Source organism: Prinia subflava, chromosome 1 (genome assembly GCF_021018805.1).
Source record: "Prinia subflava isolate CZ2003 ecotype Zambia chromosome 1, Cam_Psub_1.2, whole genome shotgun sequence".
NCBI classification, from domain to species: Eukaryota; Metazoa; Chordata; class Aves; order Passeriformes; family Cisticolidae; genus Prinia; species Prinia subflava.
This window is the reverse complement of record NC_086247.1, coordinates 24351138-24377906: the sequence shown is the minus strand read 5'-3', so window position 1 is coordinate 24377906 and position 26769 is coordinate 24351138. Positions and strand designations below refer to the sequence as shown.

At 38.7% G+C, this 26769-nt stretch overlaps 1 protein-coding gene across 1 annotated transcript in view; it reads right to left on the bottom strand.

The window, feature by feature from the left end:
* Positions 1-26769, bottom strand: part of TRIQK (triple QxxK/R motif containing) — a 60310-nt gene that overhangs the window by 17830 nt on the left and 15711 nt on the right. Inside the window, exons 3-4 of the mRNA XM_063421285.1 lie at positions 26440-26536; positions 25871-25951 (exon numbers count right to left, since the gene is read on the bottom strand). Of these exons, the coding sequence (XP_063277355.1) occupies positions 25871-25951; positions 26440-26536 (178 nt within the window). The remainder of the gene's footprint in view (positions 1-25870; positions 25952-26439; positions 26537-26769) is intronic.

The following is a 26769-nucleotide window of genomic DNA, read 5'->3' as shown; positions in this document are numbered from 1 at the left end:
ATTCTACTTACGTAGAGAATACTTCCAGATTTATATTAAGCCTTATATGAACAACTAGCCCTCCTATAACAAACAGGCTATTTTAGTGATTACTCTAGAGCTGGTAGTTCTCTAAATCCATGCACCTGCCATTAATTTACCATTCTCCTTGCTAAACGTAATAGCCAAAAGGAAAAAAATACAGTAGGGAAACAGTCTGAGTCCACCAAGTGCAAAAGTTTAAAAAGGGCATCTGTGGACTTCTTTTCTTTGTAATGAAAACCAGATTCAAGAATTGTACTAAAAGAGTCTTAAAACATGTGAACTTTCTGAGGCCTTGGGAAAGACATCTGCTCTACAGGACTATAAAGAACAATGAAATGCAAAGCTCCTGCCATGTGAATACTGATCATTACCACCTGGAAAACAAGCAGAAAAAAGTAATACAGGCTCCCTACAGCCTCCCTTCTTTTGGGCTTGCAAATTCAACCAGTTGGGATAAGTATATTCACACTCTCAACGTCTTCTGGTTTTATCTCACTTGCCCTGCAAGCTGTCTTGTACATTTATCTGTCAGAGTCATCAGTTTAAGCTATTTCTTTTTCTCAGGAAGTGATCACCACAGCCAGTTGAGACAGACTCATCAGACAAAGCCCCATTTGTCTGCTTTATCCAACGCCTATCTGAGACACCAAGTTTTCCTGATGGAAACGGCAAGAAGAAGCCAAAAAGATACAACTGGAAGATTTCCAGACCAAATCTTACTTTTCTCATTACTTAAACCAAATCCTTACCTCTTTGCCTAGTCATTATTGTTACCAATTTGCCATCTCTCAAACTCTAGTGCCAGCTTCCCTTGACTTTTTTGATAACTACCTCTATTTATTTATTTTTAAACAAATGTGCCACTTCTTTCCTTTTTCAGGTCCATCACTTCCTTTCCATTTTTAAGTCCAAAGAAGTACTCCATGATAAGGCAACTATTTTTACTGACTACAGCTCTCTGCTTGTCCTGCTTCCTGACAGTCCCTCCAAAGATCATCCCCCTTCCCATCCAGTGCTTGAAGTACCCTTTGCCTTTCAGAAACTCTGCAAAGCTCTCCTTGCACCTCGTCCCTTCTTCCATCCTCCTTTTCCACTCCTTTGGTGCCAAGGTGACCTTAGTAGCACCTGAACTGAGCTGTTATAGATCCTGTTTGGAAAGCTTTCCCCAGGTAGAAATGAAGACTATTTTGCTAGCTGTAGGATTAGAAAAGAATGAAGATAAGGGAGCTTTTTAGCTACTAAAATAGCTGTATTGTGAAAAATGACAAAGGGTGTCTCCTTCAGAGGGGATATTAGGGATTCATACAATATGCAAGGTGGGTTTGTTTCTCTTCACATAACTAGAAATAAAAATCTATGGATTTTGGAAGATTTTTTTTTAAAATTTAACTCTGCTTACAAGGGAAATTGAGATCCCATATATCTTCTATTCAATAATTTCAGTAACATATTAGAGATGACCTGATCTTATGTATTCAGTATTCTTTTTAATTAAACTTCCAATGACATGGTGATAAATACAAAATAACTAAATAATATGTATAAGTTCAACAAGTTGATTTAAGTTCTGGGTTAATTTTCATTTAGTCTACAGAATTACTGTGACACTGCAAGGTAGTATGCAGAACACTGTACTTCTGCATACATACCAAGCTCCTTTATAAATGTAACTGAGAAGGCAGGATGCTGTATTTCAGAAAACTGACTACATTTAGGATTGTGTTTAAAGATGCTTCTGTTTACGACACAACCTGAAAAAATCAGAATAACTTCATGAGAAAAAAAAATTGTATTTCCAACCCTTCCAGATATTTACTCTTTCATTCTAACAATAGCTCATTACTGCAATTGAATAACAGACTAAAGACTGCCTCTCTGCTTTTCAATTCATCAGGCTTAAGCAGAAACAGGACTGCATCTTTGGTCTTTGTTGATGCTGCTGTCCAAGCTTATTATCATATGAATATCTAGTTATTGTTTTATAAATGTTCACATTTCAGGAGCTCCCTGCTTTCTTTTCTCTCAGCAGACTTTACAATATCCACCTTCATTATCATCATGTGGCAGCATTGCTCTTTGCCTGCATTTGCTACTTTAAAAATTAATGCACTGCTATTTTCTGAATACTGTACTGCATAAGCTGCTTATGAGTACATTATGCTATCAAGCAAGCACATGCAGAAAAGCTTCCTAAACTGTTATTCTTTCAATGAAAATACAGCTGGTTCTGCTTCAAAGGCACTTCTTTTCACCTGCAAATGGACTTGCTTCTACACTTATTCCTCAGTTCATTGTCTTTTATTTGTGTCTGCAAATCTTTAATTGCCTTTAATTAGAAAGAAGTAAATTCAGTGCTTTAATCTTGCAAATACATTCAATCATAATTCTGTCTGGGATGAATACCAAGTTCTATTCACTGACTGATCTTTATAACAAAGGTATATAAATTTATTGTCTGTTTATATAGACCACATCAATTAAGCCACAATGGAAAACCAAATAGATAAGAGTCAAAATATTTGAAATGAGAAATGTGCAATCTAAATTTAATTACTCAGACAAATAATTTGAAGATGAGTTATTTACAGCGTGCCAAAAAAACCTGACAGATAGTTAAATTTTTTAATCAATGCTACAGATTTAAAACTCCTTTCAACACTTTCACTATAATTCGTAACAACCAACGAACTGCTGTCCTGAATCTTTCTGTGCTGGTATTATAGTCATACTCAAAACATTAGTAAGACATTTTCCATACATTAGCAATCCATTTCATATGTTAAAGTACTGCTTAAGGATCAATAAAACTACAACTAGAGGGTAAATTTTAATTTTCAGTAGTAGTTTAACCAAAGTACCTTACTGTAACTGATACTGAAAACCATATTAAAATATATACATATCTAATTAGAAACCAGAGACAGATTGTGGCAAGATTTACTGATGAACTGCAAGTGTGAAATCACACACCTAGTTAAGCTGAAATCAGTTGGTTTATTATGATTATTGATATGAATTACTGAAGGTTCCAGGAACTCTCCACAAAACTCCACAGAATAAACAGAACAAGAAAATGGACTTCTGGTCTTTTCAAGGTTTCCACAGTCTGACTTCAAGCATCCTGACCTTTTCCCTGCAGTAACAGGCGCAAGGGAGAATTAGATCTCATTAGCAGGGACAAAGACCCAAGATAGAGGAAGGTTCAGTCATGCCATCCTCCACAACCTCCTTATATGCAAGACACAGAAGGTCACATCCATTGTACCCGATTTCAGTTTTAAGTGATTGCTAGTTTGAGTCTCTCTTTACTTCCCATAGAGAGACTTCTCCAAAGAGTGAGTGACAGCAGCCTAGCACAGCCTAAAGAGCTCCCTGGTGCTGCCTGTTTTACTGTCAAGAACACCTAGAGATGTTCGGAACCCAAGTCAGGTGGGTTGGCTTCAGCTCTAAGTTTGAACAGATTAAATATGAACCAAGGAAACAGCTCTAAGGGACAAAGGGAAAAGAACCAGTTCCTACATAACTTTATCTCGATTCAAGATATTTACAGACATGGCCAAATTACCTTTGAAGTAATTATCTTGGGTATTACTAGTACTGCAGAGAGAAAATCACAGAGCAACGAAGGGACTAAATTGCATTGGACACCACAGCCTGAATTCCATCCCTGTTCAGCTATGACATGATGGTTCCAAGCCAGCTAGCTATGCCTGTGCCACAGAGCCACTGCACTCTGTAGCATAATTAGCACACGGCTTCTTCAGAACTGCTCTCATGTACCAGCTATGGCCCTGCTTTGAGCTACAGTCTCAGGGGATAGGTTAGGTTAGGTTAAGTTAGAAGACATTCCTGGGGGCCATATGATCCATCCCTCTGCTCAGAACAGAGCCAATTTTTAAACTGTATTCAACCTGAAAGTCAGCTCCAGTGATCCTGGGAGCAAGTGCAGCTGAGCTTACCCAGTTGAGTTTTTAGTATTTCCAATGGTAGAGATTCCACAACCACCATAAGAAACTCCTCCCAACATTTGCCCATCCTTCTGGTAAAAATATTTTTCACCTACCTACCAAGAATTTTCATGTTCTAACTTGCCTTTTGTCCTACCATTGTGCATTTTTAAGAAAAGTTAGGCTTCACCCTGCCTGTAGCCTCCTACTAAGTATTTGTAGACAGCAGTAACATCTCAGCTGAGCTTTCTCTTCCTGAAGTTGAAAAGACAGCTCTCCTAGCCTCTTCTTGTACATCCTGTGCTTCAGGTGGACATCCTGACCCTTGACTGGACTCACTCTAGTATGTCCATGTTCTCCTTGTTCTCTTGTGCATGTGCATGGCACTTGCCTTTTTCAACTATCAGGGACCCACTTCTGTGGAACAAGCTAAATGGCTGACAGCCGAGAGAGAACTTATTGCCTAAAGTACCTTAATGTCACCATGGCAATGGAACTGAAGTGCATCAAAGGAATTCAGCAGGGTCTGTAAACAGCAATGGACTAAAAGGTTCAAATCAGTTTGCACTACCATCAATTCCCTAACTTGAGAGTAGTTTGTTTTCAGTAGGAAGAAAGACAAGCATTTATTTTCTTACATGCCTTGGGACTCCAAAACTGAGCTCTATCATCTCTTACATAGTAGTACAACTTTTCTTTAAGTGCTTTTCTAAATGCCAACAAGTTAGGAGTCTGGCATGGAAGAAGAAGTATTTTGTAAAGTGCTTTGTAACACCATCGAAAAGCACAGAAGTACCTACACACCTGCCTCCCAAAGTGCAGGAATAAGTATTTAATTTTATGATCTTTGAGAGATTTTAAACCAGTTGTATATTCACTGAATAACAGAACTTCAACTCAGAGAAACTGTGAAACTCTACTCTCAGAGAATGAATCTTCAACATGCCTGCTTCATTCTGAAAATAACTATTTATTTAGAATGTTGAGGAAGCTCAGAAAAACAAAATGCCACAGGAATTTCAGCCCTAACTTCAGTAAAAATCAGTTCGCAAACCACACAGCAGTACCAGTTTTATAACCTATGTCTGAGAATTGGCAACACAGCCCTAGCTCACATCTATGGAAACAAGATCAAGCGCTCAAGTATTAATTGTTGTATTTTGTGTTATTAGTGTCACACAGATAAATTCAATGACCATTCTTTTTCCGAGAAGCAGAAGTGAGATTTTCTTATTTTTAATTGCTGTGATTCCAAAGGGAGTTTTTGGAGTCTTGGGTTAACAGAAAGATTTTTATATGTCTTATACCTACACAAGACTGTGTCTGTACTCAGAAAAGGCATGAAAACCCCCCACAGCCTCTCTATTTTATTCAGGTTTAATGGCAGCTCAAATCACTGACCATTTTTCAATCTTGAGAGACGGAACAGCTTGACACTAATAATACATTTGCAAAGGACACATCATCATTTAACACAACATTAAGTGCTCAGGGACAACTTTTTACTGTAGACACAATGTGCTCTGAGCTCAGGGTTGACATTTAATGCTACAAAGATAATCCAACCAGTCATTCATGAGGGGTAAATTAATTTTCAAGCAACTATATTTCAGCTTTAAGCCAATAAGAAGGATGCATTAAAATGAATAACTTCATTTTATGCTGTATGCAAGATTTAAAAACCCCAAAATATAATGCATTCTTAAGTACACCAAAATATACCAATTTAATTATTGCTGTCTTTCCCTGATTCCAAACCAGAAGTCTAGTAATATTTGTTAAATATAATATTCTGACTGGAAGCAGAAAATCCCTCAAATTTTCTGTGAGTTCCAGTGAATAGCAGCATTTCATTTAAAAAATGGCTTACATTTAAATTTTGTATTAGACATACTTTGATTGTAACAAGTAATTAAGAACATATTTAAATTAGCACCTTTTCTGATACTTAAGGAATATTTTTAAAATAAGCATTTAAGAAAATAAATTTAGGAAACCAATTATCAATAATGTACAGAACAACAAATAAAAACAATACTTTAAATCAGCTAATTATTCAGGTAATTTGTTTACAATACCCGTAGAATTGTAATACTTAATTATCTGCAAGACTATAATGAAAGATCTGAAGAACAGCACTAAAAATATTGATGCTTACAACTACCATTTGATAGGCAGTCCTTTTTCATGCCTCTCAGTGCTAAATTCTCTGTTGCAGTCCTGTGCTGAAGTCCAACAGGTGCATGGCTACAGCCATTAAAAAGTCCTGGCTCCATGAAAAAGGAGCTTCCACACACACAGTGGCAGCTCTTCAATTAACTTTTCCAACAATCTTATTTCCTACTAAAACAGACAACTATGAAAACATTAAACACCTTTCTTAAAAATAAATTAACACAATTAATTTGAAACAGATCACTGGGTGGGTATTTTACTTCTTTCTTCTCCTCCTACATAATATATAAACACATTACTTTGTACATGTTGTTTTGAGTACATTTGTACTACTTTGCTATGGAACAACTGCTTGCAGTTACATTTTCATATAAACAACCATATTTTAGTATAAATTCTGAAAATGAAAAAAGCAAACTAAAACTACTACTGCAGAGATGATTTAAAAGAGCATGTAGTAACAGGTCAGGAGAGAAAGGCTTCAAATTGAAACTGAGTACGTTTAGATTAGGTATTAGAAAAAAAAATTCTCTACTGTGAGGTTGGTGAGGCCCTGGAAGAGGTTGCCCAGGGAAGCTGTGCATGCCCCATCCCTGGAAGTGTTTAAGGTCAGACAGGATGGAGCACTGAGTAACCTCATCTGGTGAGAGGTGTCTCTGCCCACGGCAGGGGCTGGAACAGGATGAGGTCCCTTCCAACACAAACCATTCTATGATTCTGTGAAGCATTCACTATCAATGCAATTAAAAGCTATATTTTTATCAATCATTTGATGGGATGATTTTTGAGCAACAGAAACTATTGTACTATTTCTTTGATGATAAGAGGTGTGAAAAAGGCAGTATAAGGTATGATAAGAGAGACACACAGAACACAGTGAGTCTTTCTGCCTGATTCAGGCTGCACCCAGTTGCAATTTGGCTTACACTGATTTTATTAATGGTTGGCTGCAAATAGAGGAAATGTGATATATTCCCCCCCCCGAAAGTGGAAACAGATCTTATTGGTATACTTTATGTACATACTCTTCTTACACATTCACAGTCTGCCTTTGATTCTACTCACTGTTACAAACCCTTTCTCCAAGATTATTATTGTATAAGAATTTCTTATGCTTACTCAGTTTGTAGGTTGAATATTTATGCCACAGTTAAGAAACTTGCCCTTTTTCTGTTGCATTATATTCTATATTTCCAAGCCATTTCACTGATTTCTCAGATTTCGTTTGAATTTGCCTCTCACACATATCAAACTATACCAATAATTTGCAGGCTAAATTCATCATCCCATTGGCAATTAAAATACTGGGTCCAGACCACTGTGGATCTACTTTCAGAAAAGTAGAGAACAGCTGAGAACAGCTTTCGTATCAGTTTGGTACCCAACTTGCAATAGCTTCATATTTATATATCTCTAGTTTTTTTACCAGAATACATTGACAAGGTCAAGGTAAATGGCACCTCTTCCTCTTCCCCATCAATGGTAAGTTTGCTACTCCATCAGAAAAGAAAATTGAACTGATTTGACAAAACAGGTTGGCTGTTGCTGATCTCCTTGTTGGGCTGTGGATCCTTACAAGAACCTGTCCCTGTCCTGAAGAGCTTACTGTGAAGGGTAAGGAAGCTGCATTCAATAATTTATGAATATATATGTTCCATCTGTCTGCTTGTTACTGTGATGTTGGCTTTATAATTACCAGAGGTTAGCTCCAATAAATGCTGGCCTGTGCTTAGGCAGGAAGGTAGAAAAGTACTACTGATAGTTCTCTATTGAGACCACTTAGAGACAACAAAGGAAAATATAGAGACTGATAACCAGGTCATCCTATTCAGCTGCCCACAACCAAGCATATCCATGTAACAGATGTTCCACAAAATATCTTCTCTGCTCTTCTTATCTCTGCAACTAAAGAGCCAGAAATTTCTCCCACTGTATTATTAGTGTCTTTTGACCTTGAACAGAACAGGAGCAACTAAAATCACAGGGGAAGTCATTAAGTTATGTTTTTAGGAAAAAAATTCAACATACATGTATGTAATTCGAGTGCCAGCATCAAAAGGATGCTGGTCAAAAGGATGCAACTTCCTTCTTTCCTCACTGAAGAAAATCTGTTCAGCAGCCTTAGACCATCTGAACTATCAAGAAATTATTCCAGACCACATCTCTGGCATTAAACAGGACTAAACCAACCACTGCCTGAAAAATGTCTTCAACATCAGTAATTTTAAATTTATTCCTAATTACTCTGGTGTGTATCATGCTGCTGCCAGACAACACTAGTAACTCATTCCCAAAAATGGTTGCTTGAATAAGCACTGTATCACCAAGTACTGTAGCAACACTATTAAACCTTCTGGATAAAGAGTCACTGGTGTTTCAGAGAGGAGGATGTCTCTCTGCTGTAGTTGACATCACAATACCTGGCATGTCCAACCTTATTAAGTGACTGGGGCCAGTCCCTGGGGCATGACACAGTGGGACTGTGGCAGCACGGGAATCCGGAGTCATCCCTTCTCCCATGTCCAATGCTCCTCCCAGGAGCCACAGACATCCCCAACAATATACCTTCAACCTCTCTGCTGTGGGGCTTTGTTTAAAGCAGGGATGGTGACAACTACTCTAGGAAGGGAATGACACATTCTGTCACCCACACCTTCTTCTTCCCCAGAACGGAGAGGGCTTGGAGGTGGCACAGAAAACCCGAGCAGATAAGGCCATATGAAACACAGTACAGGACTTTCACCACAAATACCACATCACATCTGTTTCTATCAGCTTCAGTTTTCTGTTCTCACACACAATAGGATGGCACTATTTGAACAGTATTAAGTATGTATCTGATTTTATGAAAAACACACAAAGCCTTGCAGTAAGCAAAGATCAACGAAGTCGCACGATGAACCAGGGACAGAGCACCAGGGACGGTACAGCTCAGGAGAAGCTAGGTCACTTCTCTGTGACACCTGCTTTGTTGAGCAGAAACCCCTCTTAACGTTAACCTGAGAATTTGCTGCCAATTTTATGTTAATTCACTGGTCACAACTTGCTAAAGAAAAGCTTCCCAAGTCTGAAGCAAACAAAGCCTGGACTGGAGCTAAAACCTGTGGGGAACAGACTCAGTTTATGGATTTAGTACAAGTACAGGATTCATGTTTCTCACCTAGGAGCAGAAGACCTGCAAGAGCTGAAGGGGATATCCTATGAATAAGTCACAACCACGCTTGGAAAGTCAAAGGAAGAAAATACCCGAGTGAGGAGACCTGCAAGAAGTCAGGCACCCTAAGAATGGCACAAATGTGATCCTGAATGCCTTAATTTCTGATCCAGCCTCTTATCCAGTGGATAATGCTTTTCTCAGAATTGAAAATAAATAGAATGCTGTCTGCCAAGATGCAGTAATTTCTTACTAGTAAGTCATATCATTCTGGACCAGCTGTATATAACAAGGCCATCTCAAAATACAAGTTGTAATGTATTAATTCTGCCTAAGTAAAAGGTTTCCAGTAATACTGACAGCATTTGCAGTTCTCACTTCAATGAAGCACATTGCAAAGGATGCTTCGTCAGACCTACATATCACTGTCACTCCAGAAGTCAATGCACTGACAGTCGTAGCAGAGGTGGATGTTACAGGATACTGTGAAAGTGATTATGTAAGATAGAAAAGCAGATTTTTGGAGTCTCACTCCTGCAATGCAGAAATCAGAAGCTTTTAATGGAATTAGCCAAGAAGGGAACATCTCTTGTACACATCACCATTATCCCTTGGGATCCTAAAATTACTTGTGAAGAATAATCTCTCCAACTCACTCATAATTTTAGCACGCCTAAGAACTACGTATTTTCAGTTCACCCGTAATTTAAACTTCTTTCCTTCAACAGAAACACCACCTGACAGGTCTTAACTAAGAGTGAATGACAGCAATAGCAGCTTACTTAAAAGTGTAAAGGACATGCATATTTATGAGCACCCAGAGTAGTGGTTTACCGACCTGAGAACTAAAGGTGTAACAATATCGTGAAGGCATATTAGGAGACAGAATTTTACCTTCAAGAGCCAAACCAGGTTTCTGTCAGTGATGAGATGGCTGTTAAGGTAATAGGATAGAGGAGCCTGGCTAACTTTTAAAGTTAATTTTTCAGACCTTGAACTCCAGCCTTTTCCCTTTCTGAAGGCTCACAGAAAAGGAATTACATGTGTGTGTCCAGTAAAATAATGGCATCTTACTCCTGACTTCTGGACTGGACTTACTGCCTGACAGGTGGATGTCTGGAATCCTTCCCAAATACTGCAATCTAAAATACACAGTGAAGAATAGCAAAACTTTACTTCAAACCTTCTCTTCAGAAATTTTTCAAGTAACTTGTGTGTTGCAGTTTTTCCAATAACTGACATCAGAGTGATGGTAATGATTTTATCTGAGACCCTTTATTCCACCATTTGCATCAGGATCACTGCTCTGTTGATATTTTAATGAATAAAATCAGTTGGTTTCAGTAATAGCCTTACTTTGAACAACACTATATTATAGATTATTTAAATAGTGAAATGCACGTATTAGGGCAATCGATTCAAAGAATCAAGGGTTGCTCCTAGTATCCCCTTTTCCAAATTTTATTCCACAGGATGAACTTTTAAGTATGATGTCTCTTGTAGGAAACACACAAAAGATGGAAAGACTGTTAAGGAAATAATTCTGCCATCTGGAAAACTATTTGATTAGATCAGATAAAGCATGGAGCTGTCTTCTATTCCTGAATCTTCTATAAAATTACTATATGACCTTGGGAAATCTCTTTTCCTTGCAAGACTTTGGTACTCATCAAAAACTCTTGAGATCCTAGTCTAATGGTATAATAGAAGTAAAAAACACTCATGAATGTTATCCATTAGAGATGATTCTCTGATGGCCTATATTAATTTATTTTTAAAGGTTTTAAAATTACATTTACAAATATAATGAGAAATAATTAAACAAGTACCTGAAAAAGTAACTGAATCTGCTTCTGACCCTTAAATTCAATTTCTTATTCATTAAAACTATGTGTTAAATATTTATAAACCCACGGATAAAGCAATTTCAGTTTCTGGAATTAAAAGCATACAACATTAAACAGAATTAAACAGAAAACTAACTTTTAGCTGTGCTTTGTTCCTCACAAACTGTATGTGGACATTGCTCTGATCACAAAAGTCCTACGTGCCACCCCCAGTCCCTCTTTCTAGAGTTACCTAATGTGGTCTAGGATGTGCCACAGGACACAGAACATCAGCCATGCACCATGAGGTGCCCAGTGACTTGGTCTTAGTTCAACTTCATCATCTGTGAGACAGTCCTGATGCAAACCATTGCATCTCGGTGTCCCGAGAACACCCCCATCTCCCAGGTGGGCTCCCAGCAGACAGGACAGGCACATGAGAGTTTATTTGTAAACTCCCTGAATGGTCTTCTATTGACATTCCTCAATATGGCTGATTCTGTTCTTTAAAGACACCAGAAATTACACTTTAAATATACACAACTTGCAGAGTGAAAAACAGTCAATATATTTCTTTTTCAAAGTAGTTTTTCAGTTCCTTACAACCAAGAGTTTTGTCTCACATTTGGAATGAAATGTTTTTCTGAATGTCTCATTTTGCAGATAGATAGACAGATAGATATAAGAATACAGAACAACAACAAAAAAAGCCACAGGCCCTCCCTTATGGACAATTTTTCAACAGTTCCATTCCTCAGGAGAAAAGAGACACAACTTCACTTTCAGTAACAAACTTTCTGTCCTTGTGACAGACATGCTCTTCCTAAAGCCAAAAAAAAAAAAAAAAAAAAAGCCAGTTAATCTCACTATGCCAAGTTCTAAGAATTTAGCAAAGGGATTTTGCAAATGCAGGACAGATGACACTAAATTATTAAATCAGTATTACTACAACATTTGGGTTCAAATACTGTTCAAATGGCAGTCAAATCAACACACCACTGGGATATGTCAGTGACCAACAGTCCCCAGACATAAAAGTGGCCTTCATCACTTTCCACTCCAGGTGTTTACTCTGCTACAGCCCACTCTAGCCAATACATCAACCTGTTCCAAGATTTACTGAGAACAGATTTCTTCCAATGCCCCCCATACTGGTGTATTCTTCTAAGATCTGAGCAATTCTCTGGGGAAGTTTTCAGTAACTACTGCACACCCGAATGGATTTCTTCCAAAATGCAATAAACTAAGTTAAAATAATACTTGGCAAATGACTGATTTTGCATATGCTGTGTAATAAAGAAATAGGTGGAGAAAGAAAACCACCTAAAGGAAGCACCTCAGTCAGGGATGTATGCAGTGGAGACAGAACATCTTACCATGCCCTTATGCCACCACCTTTGGCACCTGCTGTAAACTGTTTGAAAATCTTCCTTCTTACTTATAAATAAAATATGTTCCTAGGTTCCTTGTCAATCTACAGACACTATGTGTTTTCCTTTTCTGTCACTCCTTGGAGATGAGCTAATTGCTAGAAGTATGTGGTATGAGCTCCTTTTAGTTTCCTACTGAGATTTTTTTTGATGACAAAATGCCTGTGTCACATCCTACCACTGGGACATGCTGGAACAGCTAGGACCAATGGGTAACATTGGAAAGTCCTGTCTAATATGCACAACTGGGGATCCTCTGATATACTGTACACTGTACTTGCTACTAGCCTGTTAAGTATTGCACTTCTGTAATACAAAGAACAAAAAGTGCAGCAGCATCAAATGAACACTCAACAATTTATTAAAAATCTCCAAAAAAAACCTGAAAAAATGATGCTGTGGAAATATTGTGATAGCTTCACCACACTTTGTTGAGAGCACAGGCACTAAAAAACAAAGTTCAGTGTTATGATCAGAACATGTCCCTTTTCCCTTATCCCTCTCCTCTCTCCTTTCAGCATGAATTTCATGTTCTAAAAAAAAAAAAAAAAAGCCTGTGAAATTCAAGATTATGTTGTCAGTTCTCCTCAAATCTTGATTTTGGTGAAAATAGTCAGTATTAATTTTTCCACAAGTAAAACTTCAGTCAGAAAGTTATGGTAATCCTTCCAAATGCATTCTCTAGCTATAAATATCTCAGAAAGCTGCTCCACTTCACAGTGAAACTTTGTCCATATGGAACATATGACTAGGAAGGACTTGGTGAACTACTGAAATCCAGTGCTTTGCTAAGAGAAGGCACGTGTATCATACTGTTTTCTTTAAAACTCATCATAGAAAATGATCAGTTAGAAAACAAATTTGAGCTTTCAGTTTGGGGGGGGGGGCTTGGGTTTTTTTCTGGTCAGTTTGTTTTTGTTTTTGTTTTTTTTTCTTTAGCCTACCAATAGGACATTACCCAAGAAACTCAATCTCCTGTTGGTAAGAAACTGCCTTCTGTTTCCTGTTATGTTTCTTTATGGACAATTTATACAGTTACGGATTGGATATATATGGACTGTGTCTTTCCCATGTGTTTCCTTGGGAAGTTCCAAAAGGAACCATATTTGTCTTAATTTGTATTCAGCTGTGCTAAACAAGGCTCTTCTTGGTCTTCCCTAGTAGTTCTTTCAGCATTTCTTTCACTTTCAATTTGTCTTTCTTAAACACAGATGAGCAAAACAGTACTCAGTACTTTGAACTCACTGTCCCCTATTTAATGGCTTTAATATTTTTTATCATTACTTTAAATACACACAAGGATAAAGTACACTTCTTTCATGATCATGAGTAATCACTAGGAACAAGGGAACCTTTCCACTGAGATTTCCAGCCGATGAATTGACATCACTGGTTGTGAACTAGCTGGTCATCAATGTGCACAGTTCTTTGACACCACTTTGGCCATAAACAACAAAGGGTGAAGAAACACAATTAGCTTTTCCAGAACCAAAATGTTGTTCAGTTTATCTTCATACTCATGGACTGGATTTTGCTGCCAGTTACAAGGATAAGCATCTGAAATGCTAAATTCAGTAGTGTGATACTTGTCCCAAATTTCCACCATGAGAAAATCCAACCTTCCTACTTATGGTCTCTTGACTGTAGGAAGTGTTTCTCTTCAGACTAAAAATTACCTGAAAGGTAGCTGAATAAAGCAAAAAATGTAACACTAAACTATGCTTTTAACTTCTCTTTTTTCATCTGTGACAGAAATAAGATGAGGAAGATAATCTTCTGTTGGATACATTTTTTCTGCTTTTGTAAGAGCCAAAATGTTTTATTCTCCCTCTCTGAGGAATACATGAAAGCATTTCCCTCTTTGTCCTTTTCATGATGATTACTCATTAGAATTCAATAATTTTCTCTACACAAACATAAGTTATTTTTCTTTCTTCCATTAAACCATTTGGATAGAAGCTCTTTCATGGAGTATATATACTACAACGTCTGTGGTTTTTCAAGCTGCATATCAAGACACACAGAGCCTCCTGTATTACAGACATGAGTCTTTCTTGTAACTCTACCAATCTTTTCCATCTGGTATTGTACTTAACAGGTGGATTTTCTGAGACACTTCACACTATGAAGCATGCTAAGGACTGTACCTTCAGTTCTGTTTGATTTGCAATTTATTCAATGTTTCTCTCTCTGCATTCTAGTTTGCACAGTCCTCATCCATTCCAGAAAAGACAGAGAGGACTGCAGCCGATCTTTTCTGTAAAACTATTTCTTCAGAGACAACCCCACTAGCCATTTCACTCCACTTCTTTCCACTGTTCAGTAGCACAACACCATTGTACTACACCTCAACATTATGGAAAAGGCTGTGTCAAAACCAGAACTGCATTCAGGTTTTGTTATGCCTTCCACACGTATGAAAGGCAACATCATTGCTCACTGAACACAGTGTAAAATACCTCTAAAAATACATGGATTTAAAGTATTGTAATTATTATTCATAAAGTAACACAGCCTGCAGGCCTGATCTGACCTACACAGGCCACTGGATTGAAATCAAAACTGATTCTGAGAAGCTGAGGGAAACTTACACAGGGCACAAATCCTTCTTACGCTTCCTAATCTGTTCAATCTGCATGTTATATGGAATAAAGACTCTTCCTAAACTCGGCTGATGTGTGGCTTGGCTTTGCAAAGTGTTCATCAGCAATACTGGCTCATGGCACTTGCTGGCCTGAGTTTTACCACACACTTCAGTTCCTGCAGTGTGCTTTGATATGTCTTAGTTTGTGCAGATGATGAAGCAGATCAGGGAGTTCACTCAACTCACAAACTGTACAGTACAAATTTTACTTCAAGCTGGATCAAAATGGCATACAAACAGCTCTGCCATCCCAGAGGATGGTATACTATAACTGTGACATGGTGGCAGGAACAAAAATAGAGAGGTAGGTGTTAAAGGTCACTTCGTAATGTTGAACTGTACCCTCTAATTATCTGGCTGCAGGTGCACCAGTATATTAGACAATATGAATAGGAACCAGAATTAAAGAGTATGCTCACTCCAATTGTTACAACAGTCCCTGACACATGTGCCCACTGTCTCTCTCTCCCAAGTAATTCCTACACGTGGCTCAAGAAGAAACTGAAAATTGCCTGGAGCAATTTTCCATAAGCAGTGTGCAAGCAGCCACTCTGTTATAGAGATAAAAGAGTTTAACAGTACCATCAGGGTTATTTGACCTCTGTGCCAGAAAGCAGTACAATGCTTGCTTAACCTACAAGTGCAGACATGAATCACCAGCCCAAAGTCTCACCCTTCACCTGTTAGAACAGAAGCCTATAGAGATTATTCTTACACATCTCCACTCAGTGCCTGCAAAAGTCCCCATTTACATTCTACTTTAACTTAAAATTTCTCCCTGCTCTTCAGCTCACAGTGACCGCAGGTCCCCCAGGCCAGGTCTAAATGGGCAGCTGCAGACTCCTTCTGCCCGTGATGTGAACTGGTAAGGTGCAAGCAGGAGCTGCATTGCCACAGTACACAGCACCATGGGCAAGTTAATTAGTGCTGATAAGACACAGGTCAGCACAAGCACTGTGCTCAAGAGGCCCAAAGCTGAAGGGTTTAGTGCACAGTGTGAGCTCAGATTTACTCAAAACAGCGTCAGTAAATCTGGGCCGCGCTCTTCCCAGTACGCTGTAACCTTGAGCTGAAGGGACCATGTCTAATGCTGAGACGCCGTTTCACTCCATATGCTAGTTCATTATCCAGCTCCTCTCTGTTTTGACTGCCAACAAATAATGATGTTTTTCAACACTTCTCCACTAGGAACTGAATGCACAAACATCGCATCATAAATGCCACCCAACATCTGCCAGGCAGTTACCATCTTCCCATGACTATCACCTAGGCTGAACCTAAGCAAATGATTTACTGACAATCTGTGTCACAGCCTCTTACCTATCGCACTCTAGATCACCCAAAAATCAATGGTTATGAAATGGCCCACAGCTATTCAGTTAAAGTATCATAGGAAAATTATTTCTAACAAAAAACACATTCATTCATTCTAAACTTACTGTTACTTAATTAATGAAAAATCAAATATTGCAACTGAGGATATCAGTTTTGGCACAAATCTTAAGATATTCACAGAAAATAAATGAATGAGAAGCCAGGCTCTTCCACTTTGCCTATTTAAAAGGTGGTCAAAATTCTTGAAAATACTATTGTTTGCTCTACGAGTTATTCTAGAACAGTAGCTTAGCTGAGCAAAATTCCCTCTGTTGGTTCCACAGTGAATAGGGTATCTATGTAACTGAGATAATGACAAGGATCAGATTTCAAGTAAATTATTTCAAAAATTAAGCAACAGATCAGTGACTTGCCTTATATTATCTGTAAATTTATTAACTGAACCCGGAGTGCCCAATCAGGGCAATTTATTTGTTTTCCCACATTCCACTTATTGTAGGGCTCTTGGTTCACTTCATGATGCTTTTCTGTACTGATTCAACTACTACACAAATGAAATAGCTCAAAATAACTTTGAATGTGTGAATACTTCCAATACTGAGTATTTTAGTCAGCCTTCACCATCAAGTAAAAGTAAAAGCTAGTCCCATGATGTTTGAGATTTCCGTAACTGTAATTCAAATCAAGCAAATCAAGCCTTTTCTTATTTTTATTCTAGAAGTTTGAGCTTCCTAAGACCATTCTCCCTCTGCCCTGTAAGTTCTTTTCTTATCCAACACTTTAAGCCTGCAGGCAATATGTAGAGCCAAGCAGACAATCCCATAAATAGTTCAAGACCTTGAAAAGTACAATGTAGCCAGTTCCTAACTTTCTTCCAAAATAAGGCATAATACAAGCAAAAGCTTCCACTGAAAAGAAAACCATTTTTAATACAATCCAGTTACAGAAATCCAGGACAACACAGACTTAATGGACTGCATGATAGTAATCACCAACGTGATTCATCACATTCAATTCATTACAAAAGCCAGATGACTATTCTGTGGTCATGCTTTCCCTGAACATGGACATCTAATATGTTCTTTTAAGGCCACAAATAGGTGCAACACCTGATGAACTACATAATGTACATGGTCACATCCTGAAGCATGAAATACAAAAATCCCTTCAGTTAAATCTCTTGACTTGATACAAAGTGACTCTTATGTCTTTCTTCTTAGACCACTGCCCCTGCAATGCTTGTCAGACTCCTTGCTGCCTTCATTACTGCTAGCCCAGACAGGGGAGGAGTAGCAGAGGTTTAACAGACCACCACTTTCCATGGTAGGACAATGGCTGGACAAAACTTAACTGCACCCAAAAAGCTCAGAGCTACTTTTCATAGCACTGTAGCTAAAGACATGCAGTTACAACTATGACTTATTCACCTTAAATATCTAACAAGCACATCCTGAGAGATGCAACTGTGCTGGGCATTTAATTCTCATGCCTGCTCCACTGCTTTGTTATGATGAAATGAGAGGAAATCCAATTTGCAGTTCACTGCCCAACTCTCCTTGCATTTATATTAATGCAATAGTACCTACAAATATAAGTGTATGCACCATATGTAGAGAATGTGTATATATGAACACTGTACACACTGAAAAATTATGTCTGAGATTTTTTAGAAATGAGTGTCTAAAATTAGATTTACATATTCACACTGAGATGAGAGTACTTTGAAGTCCAGCTTTCACACATGAGCTAAGATTTTCAAGGCCTGGTGAAAGATTTCTAAAAATGTTAAATTGCTCTGCCTCTGAATGTAATATATACATGCTTATATGTGTCTACAGTGAAAACTATGTATTTTGTAAAGGATTGTAAGAGTTTTTTCTCAGCTGGCTTTAACTGCAGAAATGAATTCATTGAAGAACTGAATGACGCTGAGAGTAACTACAAACATAAATATGTAACATTGCAACAGCCCTGTAGACACTGGATACCTTACAGGAATTGCAAGTGCTTGAAATAACACCATGCTGAAAGCCAGTTCAGCAACTGGAAATATGTCAAGTTTCACTCTCATTTACACCTATACCAAATTTGTAGCAAATTCACTGAATGAAGTAGTGATATTGTTGATGAGATTAAAATAAGAGCAGACTATGAGCCTCCATCTGTATAAGAGTACTAAACAAGAGTAGTATGAACATATAGTAAAAGCAGTATAATCAAACAAGCTCAAAGAAACCTTTGTGGAGATGGAATGGGAGCCAAGGGTTTGGATACACAACCTTTCTCCTTAGCTTCTCTTCAAGGTGTGGGAACAGATTCCTACAGTCCTCTGGATCTTCAGCCACCCCTCCCATTCTTGGTCAGACTGAGTCTATGTTTGCCCAACAAATGAAAACTAAATGATATCCACACAAACGTAAGTACATATCCAGATCTACCATCACCTTTTCAGCTCTCAGCCAAGGCAATAAAACACAGCTCTGCTGCTTTGGACTTAGAAACTATGTGATCACAAGCTGCATGTGCTTAACATCCATCATCAGTCTTCACAGAACATATTTAAAAACATCCCAATCATCACAAAATGTGGATTAAATTAGTATAGCCAGACTAGGCTTTACTTCACAGCAGTATTTTCCTCAGCTGCTCCCACTTTAGTTTCCAAAAAGTGATTCCACTGGCACAAAATTAAAATCAAAACAGCACAAACTGACCAAAGGATGCAGTTCATTTTTTGTGACACCAAAATTCGTTCTTTATAAAACCTCCTCCCAAAAAAAAGGAACTACACATGGTATCACTGGCCTGTCACTGTGCAGTATGAAACTTCGATTTCAAAACTTGCCAACAGTCACACATAATAGCAAAAGGAGGAATTTTTTCCCTACTTTTCTTTATTACATGCTTAGTAATAGATTTTTATTAGAAAAATTCAAGAGAGAAAATGTAATGCTCCATATGCACAAAAAAAAAGGTTACACCAGGACTGCCTATTTCTTGGGGTTTTTTTTCACTATAAACAAAGAGCAGGAGAAGACTTTCTGAGTAGTCAGTATTTGTTTCTGTATTTTTCCCCTCCTTTCCTTTCCCACAGTAAATAGGTGACTGACACTAAAACAGGGAAAAAAATATGACTAGTTAAAAAACAGACTGTAAATTTTTTATTCCATTGACATCTGTCCTGCTACATCCTTGTTTATGGCAGAGGAGAGCAATCGCAATGATGTAGATGTTGCTCTCTGGTTCTGTGCCTTTTCTTAACAGACAAAAGATAGAGGAATTGCTGTTTTGTGACAAATGTGTGAAATTTTGCAATTTTCAGTAATAATTCAGTTCAAACGTTTATTGCTGTTGCTGCTGTTATTTCAGAAATTATATCTAAAATTGTCATGCTGATAACAAGCATTTCCTGATCCAAAGCAAAACAATGACATTTCACTTCAAAGTATGCGATGTGTTTCAATGAAAAGTATCAAAATGTAACATTTTCCCTCTTTTTAGTCTGAGAAGGAAGGTTGGTAGTGGCCACTTCTTTTGAGTATGCAATGGCACTATTCAGGACAAGGAAGGTAGGGGCACGCTACCTCCATAAAAACACAGAGAAGGTAAATAGGAACACAAAACATAGAAAAGGTGAGGTGGGAGAGAGTAAAGACAACTCCTTTGGCAGAAGGGCAGGTGGAAATGGCCATCTGCCTCAAGAAGGGCTTCTCTCTGGAGACAAGAAGGCAACAGGTCCGTGCTCCAGCTGGTAGCTGGACGTGGGAACCCCAGAGATGTTTGTGCTGCCACTAGTCCCCAAGCTCTTCTCCATCTCAGGGCTCCAGTGACACCACAGCCTTGGCCCTAGGATGAGGCACCTTCTTTCTGGACAAGTCACCAGTCTCCACACCAAGGAATTTTTAAAAGGCCCAGCTTTACCCACAAAGTTTTATCTGTTATTTCAGGTGGGCACTGCTCTCTCCACTCTTGTGCCGCCACACCAGGACTCAGGACTCCTACCCAGCCCCCTTCCCTATAGCTCCATGTGTGTGATGCCAGTGAGCACCACCTCCATCACCAAGTCACTGTGCTCACACTACCACAGTAAGTAGCTTTGTGCTTTCCAAAACAAAAAAAGAATGTATTTTCACTCATAGCTTTTACTTCTTCCCAGGGGATGAGGAGCCTTATTTGCTCCAAAGAACCCCTGGGCCATGCCTATATGAGCTCCACACCCTAAAAGATCAAGCTGGCAAGGAGATATAGAGCAGACAATAGGCAGACCTTTGAGTCTACAAATTGAAGGTTGAATGATTGGCAAACAACCTCTCCTCATGAAAAATTATGCTACAGCAACACAATAGTAACGGGAGCCAAAAGTATGTCTATTCCTGATTTGTAGACCAGGTTTTAGTTATGCTATAATCCTCTCAGTATGCCTGCTTAGGATCCCACAATCACACAAGTCATGAACACTACCCACAAATCCTGCGGCTTCCATGCCGAGCAAGCGACACACCAGATGAAGAAGGATGGAAAATATACATGTGGAATTGTTCTGGGAACTTAAAAGCACACATAACAGTAAACAAAGCAAATATGGTACAAAACCTGTTGCTATTTTCACAGCATTTGTGGAGCAAAGCTGCATAAATGCAGAAGGATGCATACTGCCTCACACCTTTCCTCAGATTCCAGCAAATTAAGCACAGCAGCACAAACAGCAGCAGGGAGAAGGAAAGCTCCGCAGCTCTTCGGCTTCCCTGTTTGCTGCTGCACTACAGGTATATATTTGGATATGTGAGAGATGAGTAAGTGTTAAATTTACTTTTCCTCATGTCTCTTCTACAGCCTTGGCTGCTCATGGAGATTTGAACAGGGAGAGATTCCCTTGGTGCCATCCTGCCTCCTCCCAGCACAGCTGAAGTCAGTTTGAAAAGGTTGCTGTGGTTGTCCCCTGTCCACCTGGGGATAGGCTTCACGAAGCCATTGCCAGTTTGGTCTGATAACTAAAAGACTGCCTCTGCTCCCCACTGAGAAGACAGTGCCACTGTCAGATACCAGAGCACTAGCTTAAGTGGCACTACAGACAAATTTTGGCTGGTGGCAGGAGAGATAATGTCCTGGGGTGACAGGACATTTTCATGCTTTGTATCCCAAATCGTGGTTGGTTTTCTTTTTTTTTTGTTTTTTTTTTTTTTTTTTTTTTGTTTTTGTTTTTTTTTTTTTTTTTTTTATTTTTTTTTCCCCTGTTCCCGTGTGCCCAGTTTGTTTTGTCTGTGGCTGAGCCCCTCCCCCGGCTGCTTGCTTCTGGCTTGCTGCTAGCTTTAGGCTGCTTTTGCTGGCTTTGCTCTTTGCTTTCTGCTTTTTGCTTGTTTTTTTGCCATCTTTTTCTGCTTTTGTGTTTCCCCTTCTTTCCTTCCTCCCTTCCTTGAAGACATCGGACCTGCTTCGGGCCCTGATTCGGGAACGTCAAGGGAACACCCCCCGGAGTCTGCACGTGAAAGAAGCTTTGGCACCCTCCCCAGCAGAGACTGCTCAGCCTCTCTTGGACTGGTGAAAACATTTCTTGTCATCTCGGACTGTTTTCCTTGTGTTGGGGAGTGTTTTTTTCATTGTTTCTCAATAAACAAGTTTTTTCCACCTTCTCCTCTGAGGAAATTCCTCCCGAACCCGGTGGTGGGGGAGGGAGTTGTGGAATTTTGTCCTAAACTAGGACAGATGGCTGAAAGCCAGCTGACAGAGAAGAGCAGTATCAATCTCTGTGCTGGGGAAATCCTCTGAAAATGCTACTGAAGCAAACAGCAACCGCTAGTGGCACAGAGGCAAACAAGACACAAGTGATCCTGCTCTCATGGAGAAGAGAAAAAGGCAAACGGCTGAACTGAAGTAATCAACATGAACTTGAACCATGGCACAGGGCAAACATGTGGCACGCCGTATGGAAACTCAGAACAAAACAGAAAGCTTGGAACAAAATTAAATTAAAAATCTGCTTCTATTTCAAATTGCTCCACTAAACATCTAACTGAAAATTGTCTTGGAAGTTGATATGACTTTGTGACATGTTGTTCCTTGAAGGCTGCCATTTTTCATCAAAAAAAAGGTATGAAAAATGTTTCAATCTGGTTACCTTCTATCCAGCAAGGCTAGAAAACATTAAATTGTAAGCTAAAAAATAACATCACACCATTAGTCAGCAGGAGATAGCTATTCAGCCAACATCTATCATAATGTTTTCAACAATCCATAGTTACCAAATGCCTGGAAAAGAAGGCCGGCAATCACTCCAAGCATGGATTTTGAGCTTTAAATGCATTTGATAAATTAATTTTTTTAAAGACAGGCCCTGTGCAGCCCTATTTTGTTAACTGTTTCTAGATATAATCGACCTCAGAAAGGGTGATCAAATGTCCATCTGCAAAACAAATGAGTCTAGAGCATTAGGGCATTCTGTGTTCTGAGGAATCATCTGTTGAACAGCTTCACACTATAATATCCCTGCAAAAGTACCTAAGCCATGAAATCTGAGTCTTTATGAATGACTGTGTTTTTAAAAAACTCCTTCTGTATAATTTCTAATAAATACCTGAATGAAATCAGGCCAAGAAGAATCAAGAGGAGTTAAAATGAAGAATCTAGAGCATCTCTCCTATGAGGAAAGACTGAGAGCTCAGAGAGTGTTTACCTAGGAGAAAAAGAGTAGGCTCAAGGAGGACTTCACCAGCGTATATAAATATTTGAAGAGAGGGTGCAAAGAGGACAGAGCCAGGCTCTTCTCAGTGATGCCCTGTCACAGGACTGGAAGCAATGGGCACGCACAGGAACACGTAAGAAAAAACCTTCTACTTCTAGGATAGTCAAACACAGGAAGATAGCCTGTGGAGTTCCTATCCTTGGAGATATTTAAAAGCCATCCGAACACTGCTCTGGGCAACCAGCTCTAAGCGGCCCTGCTTGAGTGGGCAGATGGATGAGATGACCTCCACTGGTCCCTGTCAACCTTAAGCACCCTGTGAGGAATGCATGAATTATCACCAGTTACGCAAAACCATATAAGAACAGAAAAATCAAGAAGTAATGACAAAAAACCCCACACCACCACTTTTATATTCATTAGGGCAATATGGGACGATGTTTGTCAATAATACACCTATTTGTCCTATAACACACCTAAAAGCAACTAGAGGGCTCACTCCACCAAGCTCAGCTACCAGGCCTAAAGACAGCCCAAAATGGTTACACATAAAACTCAAACACACCTGCAAAACTTAAGTTTAAAATCCTATCCATAAATTTTCAAACTCCCCCTCTTACATTCATTAAGTTCAGAGAATTAATTTCCATTGGCAAACTCTATGGCGGTATCGGTGAATGACCAGAGTGGGATCTGAAACAACCTTCACCAGAACAAAAGGCAGAGCAGTCTATTTGTGCTCTCTGTCCTCTAAGGAGTATTATAATCACAGAAACACCTCCTAGGTTATGTAGTTTATTTGCCTGCCAGCATGACATTCTTCCCTAGAATAATTTTTAACACTTGCTTTTGCCAGGTTAAGAGCAATGTGTGGCACGTAAAGAAAATGAGTTTATGAACCCACTCCATGTTTTGCAGTACCCAATGGATGCTGCTGCTGCAGTGTATAACAGGGAAGGTGCCAAATTGTTCAGAGAACACACCAGGCCAGAACTGCTCAGTTAGCAACATAACATCATCTCTGAGTGCTGGACCCCAGTGCTAATACTCCTAGCACCTAGCTAATAGCACAGTGTCCTCTCCCCTGCTCAAGGCACAGGTGATCAGTCCTGGCATCTCACAGCTTTGACAAGTCCAGTTGTGCCATGCAGTACTCATGTGAAAGAAACAGCACAAGCTGTGAAACAGTGGGAGGTAATTATTTGAACCTCCTACTTAAATAAAGCTTTACACCTGCCCTGGTCTCTCCAGGTTCACCCTGCAAAGGATTTCAAAAAGCAACTCCAACCATGGTCACCTGAAAATGTTCACAAAAAAAACCAACAAAAGCAACCCTAAAGGTAGTGGCTGAAAAACAAGTGACCATGATGAAAAACAAGTGGAAAAAATGCCAAAAAGCTGATACAATCATCCTCTATCCAAGCATTCAGTTACACAGGATGAGCTGTCCCCAAAACAAGCTACAGGGCTCTCATTTCTCACCAAACACACTTGGGTGAAATATTTGTGGTGTCATCTTCTACTGGATAACAGTTTCCTTGAAAGGTTTTCTACACAAAACCTAAAAAATCCAAAAGCAGAGGTTTTAAACATTTTTCTATTCTATCTGCTTCTCATCCAAAAAGGCACTCACAAGCTTTCAGCCATGTTTCTCATCAAATGAGCCTAGGAAATCAGCTACACAAACTGCCCAAGATTAGGAAAGAGAGACCACTCCATACCCATCTAAAAAAATAAAATAGAAAATAATGCCTTACTAAAACTTGACCAGAAGTTAAAAAGACCACTAAACAGTTATATTAAAATAATCAGGCAGCACTAAAAAAATAAGACATTATAAAAATAAGACTGTTCATATAACCCTAGCTCTTTTACCATGAGAATGCACATTGTAAACAACCTTTTTCTCCTAGACACTTGTTGTTTTCTGCATATTTAAACAGATGCATGTGCTTAGCAACTGCAAAACAAAGTAATTTACTTAAACAACAGAGTACATATTAAGGTACTTCATTTTATATAAACTTTCAAAATACTGTGACTCTTTTATCTTATTTAACATACAGAGACAGAATCCTCATATATGCATTTCAAAAATAACTCACTTTTGCATTGAAACAAAGAAAGAGGGATTTGCATTTGCCCTGTAACTATGTGAAGGTACCTGTGTGCATGTACGCACTTCATATACATGTTACCTACATATGTACTAGGTAAGGATAGAAGAAGTCTTAAGGAAAAAAATTAACGTTTAAAATATCAATTAGTGTGACAGTAAATGCAGTTATACAACGCAAAGGTCTGTAACATTCAGTGTATCCAAAATTGCTATGCATGAGGAAAGTTATCGTTAGAAATGCCCATATATGAAATTAGAGAAAACCAGGAAAATCAGGAAGGTTCCAACACTTCAGAAACATTGTGAGGCCACTTCACTGCCGTATTTCACTAGTGTTTCCAAACACAAGCATATACTTTATCTGAAGTCACTCAAAATACTATCTTCATACAGCTGAATGAATTACTCAACAGCATATACAAAATGAAGTTTTTGAAGAGGAATGTTATGTTTTGTTACACTAGTAGGCCTTACTGGGGAAAAAAAAATGGTTTTGTTTTTATTTTAAGCACACAATTTTTACTTTCAAACTCTTACCTATTTGTTTCCTGTACTGGTCAACAGGAGTCCTTGATGTAGAGGCATCTTTTCTACCCATTGTTTTCAATCCAAAAATCACTGTCAGTATCAGGAAAAAAAAAAACCAAAACAAAAACCACAATATTATTCCTAAATAAATTACTAACAAAATCAATTGCTTATTACATCAGAATAATGGTAACAAGTAATATTTACATAATTTTACACAAAGACATAAGCCTTCCCTGAGTACAATGAGACACTGGAGTTAATCATCACTATTCTGAAGACTATTAGATACATTCTAAACATACCTTTTTCTCCATTGCATGGGTTATTAACATTACAGAATGCCTGTTAGTTTGAATGAAAATAAAGAAAAAAGAAAGGATTTAAACTGATTGCACTGTAATTCAGCATTTGGTACCACTGAATCACACTCCCATATAATTTATTTCTTCAGTAAACCAGGGAATGAATATATTGTGAGCTGCTTCCATTATTGAAATACATTTACACCACACACAGGAGTCAGAGGCAAGTCTAGGCTGTGTGCATCCACAGGTGAAATTGCTCAGAAAACCCACCTGCAGACACAGCCCTCCAGCCACCTTGAGAAAAGAGAGGAGCACATACCACAGCAACCCCACACTCCCCTATCTTTCTGCCATAGGCTCTAAATATCTGTGAGTGAAAAGGGAGAACAAGAACAGAGCTGGGGCTGCATGCATTTTACAGGCATGGTATTGATAGTTTAAATCACCTTCATTGCATTAAAGTAACAACCATCCTGACTCTTGAATGGGATTCTCATGTTGCACAGTCATGTTGCACACCTCCTCACAAGGAGGTGACACCAGGACTGCACAAGGAACTGCATAATCATCCATACAAAAGTGTTCTTGCTGGCACATTGG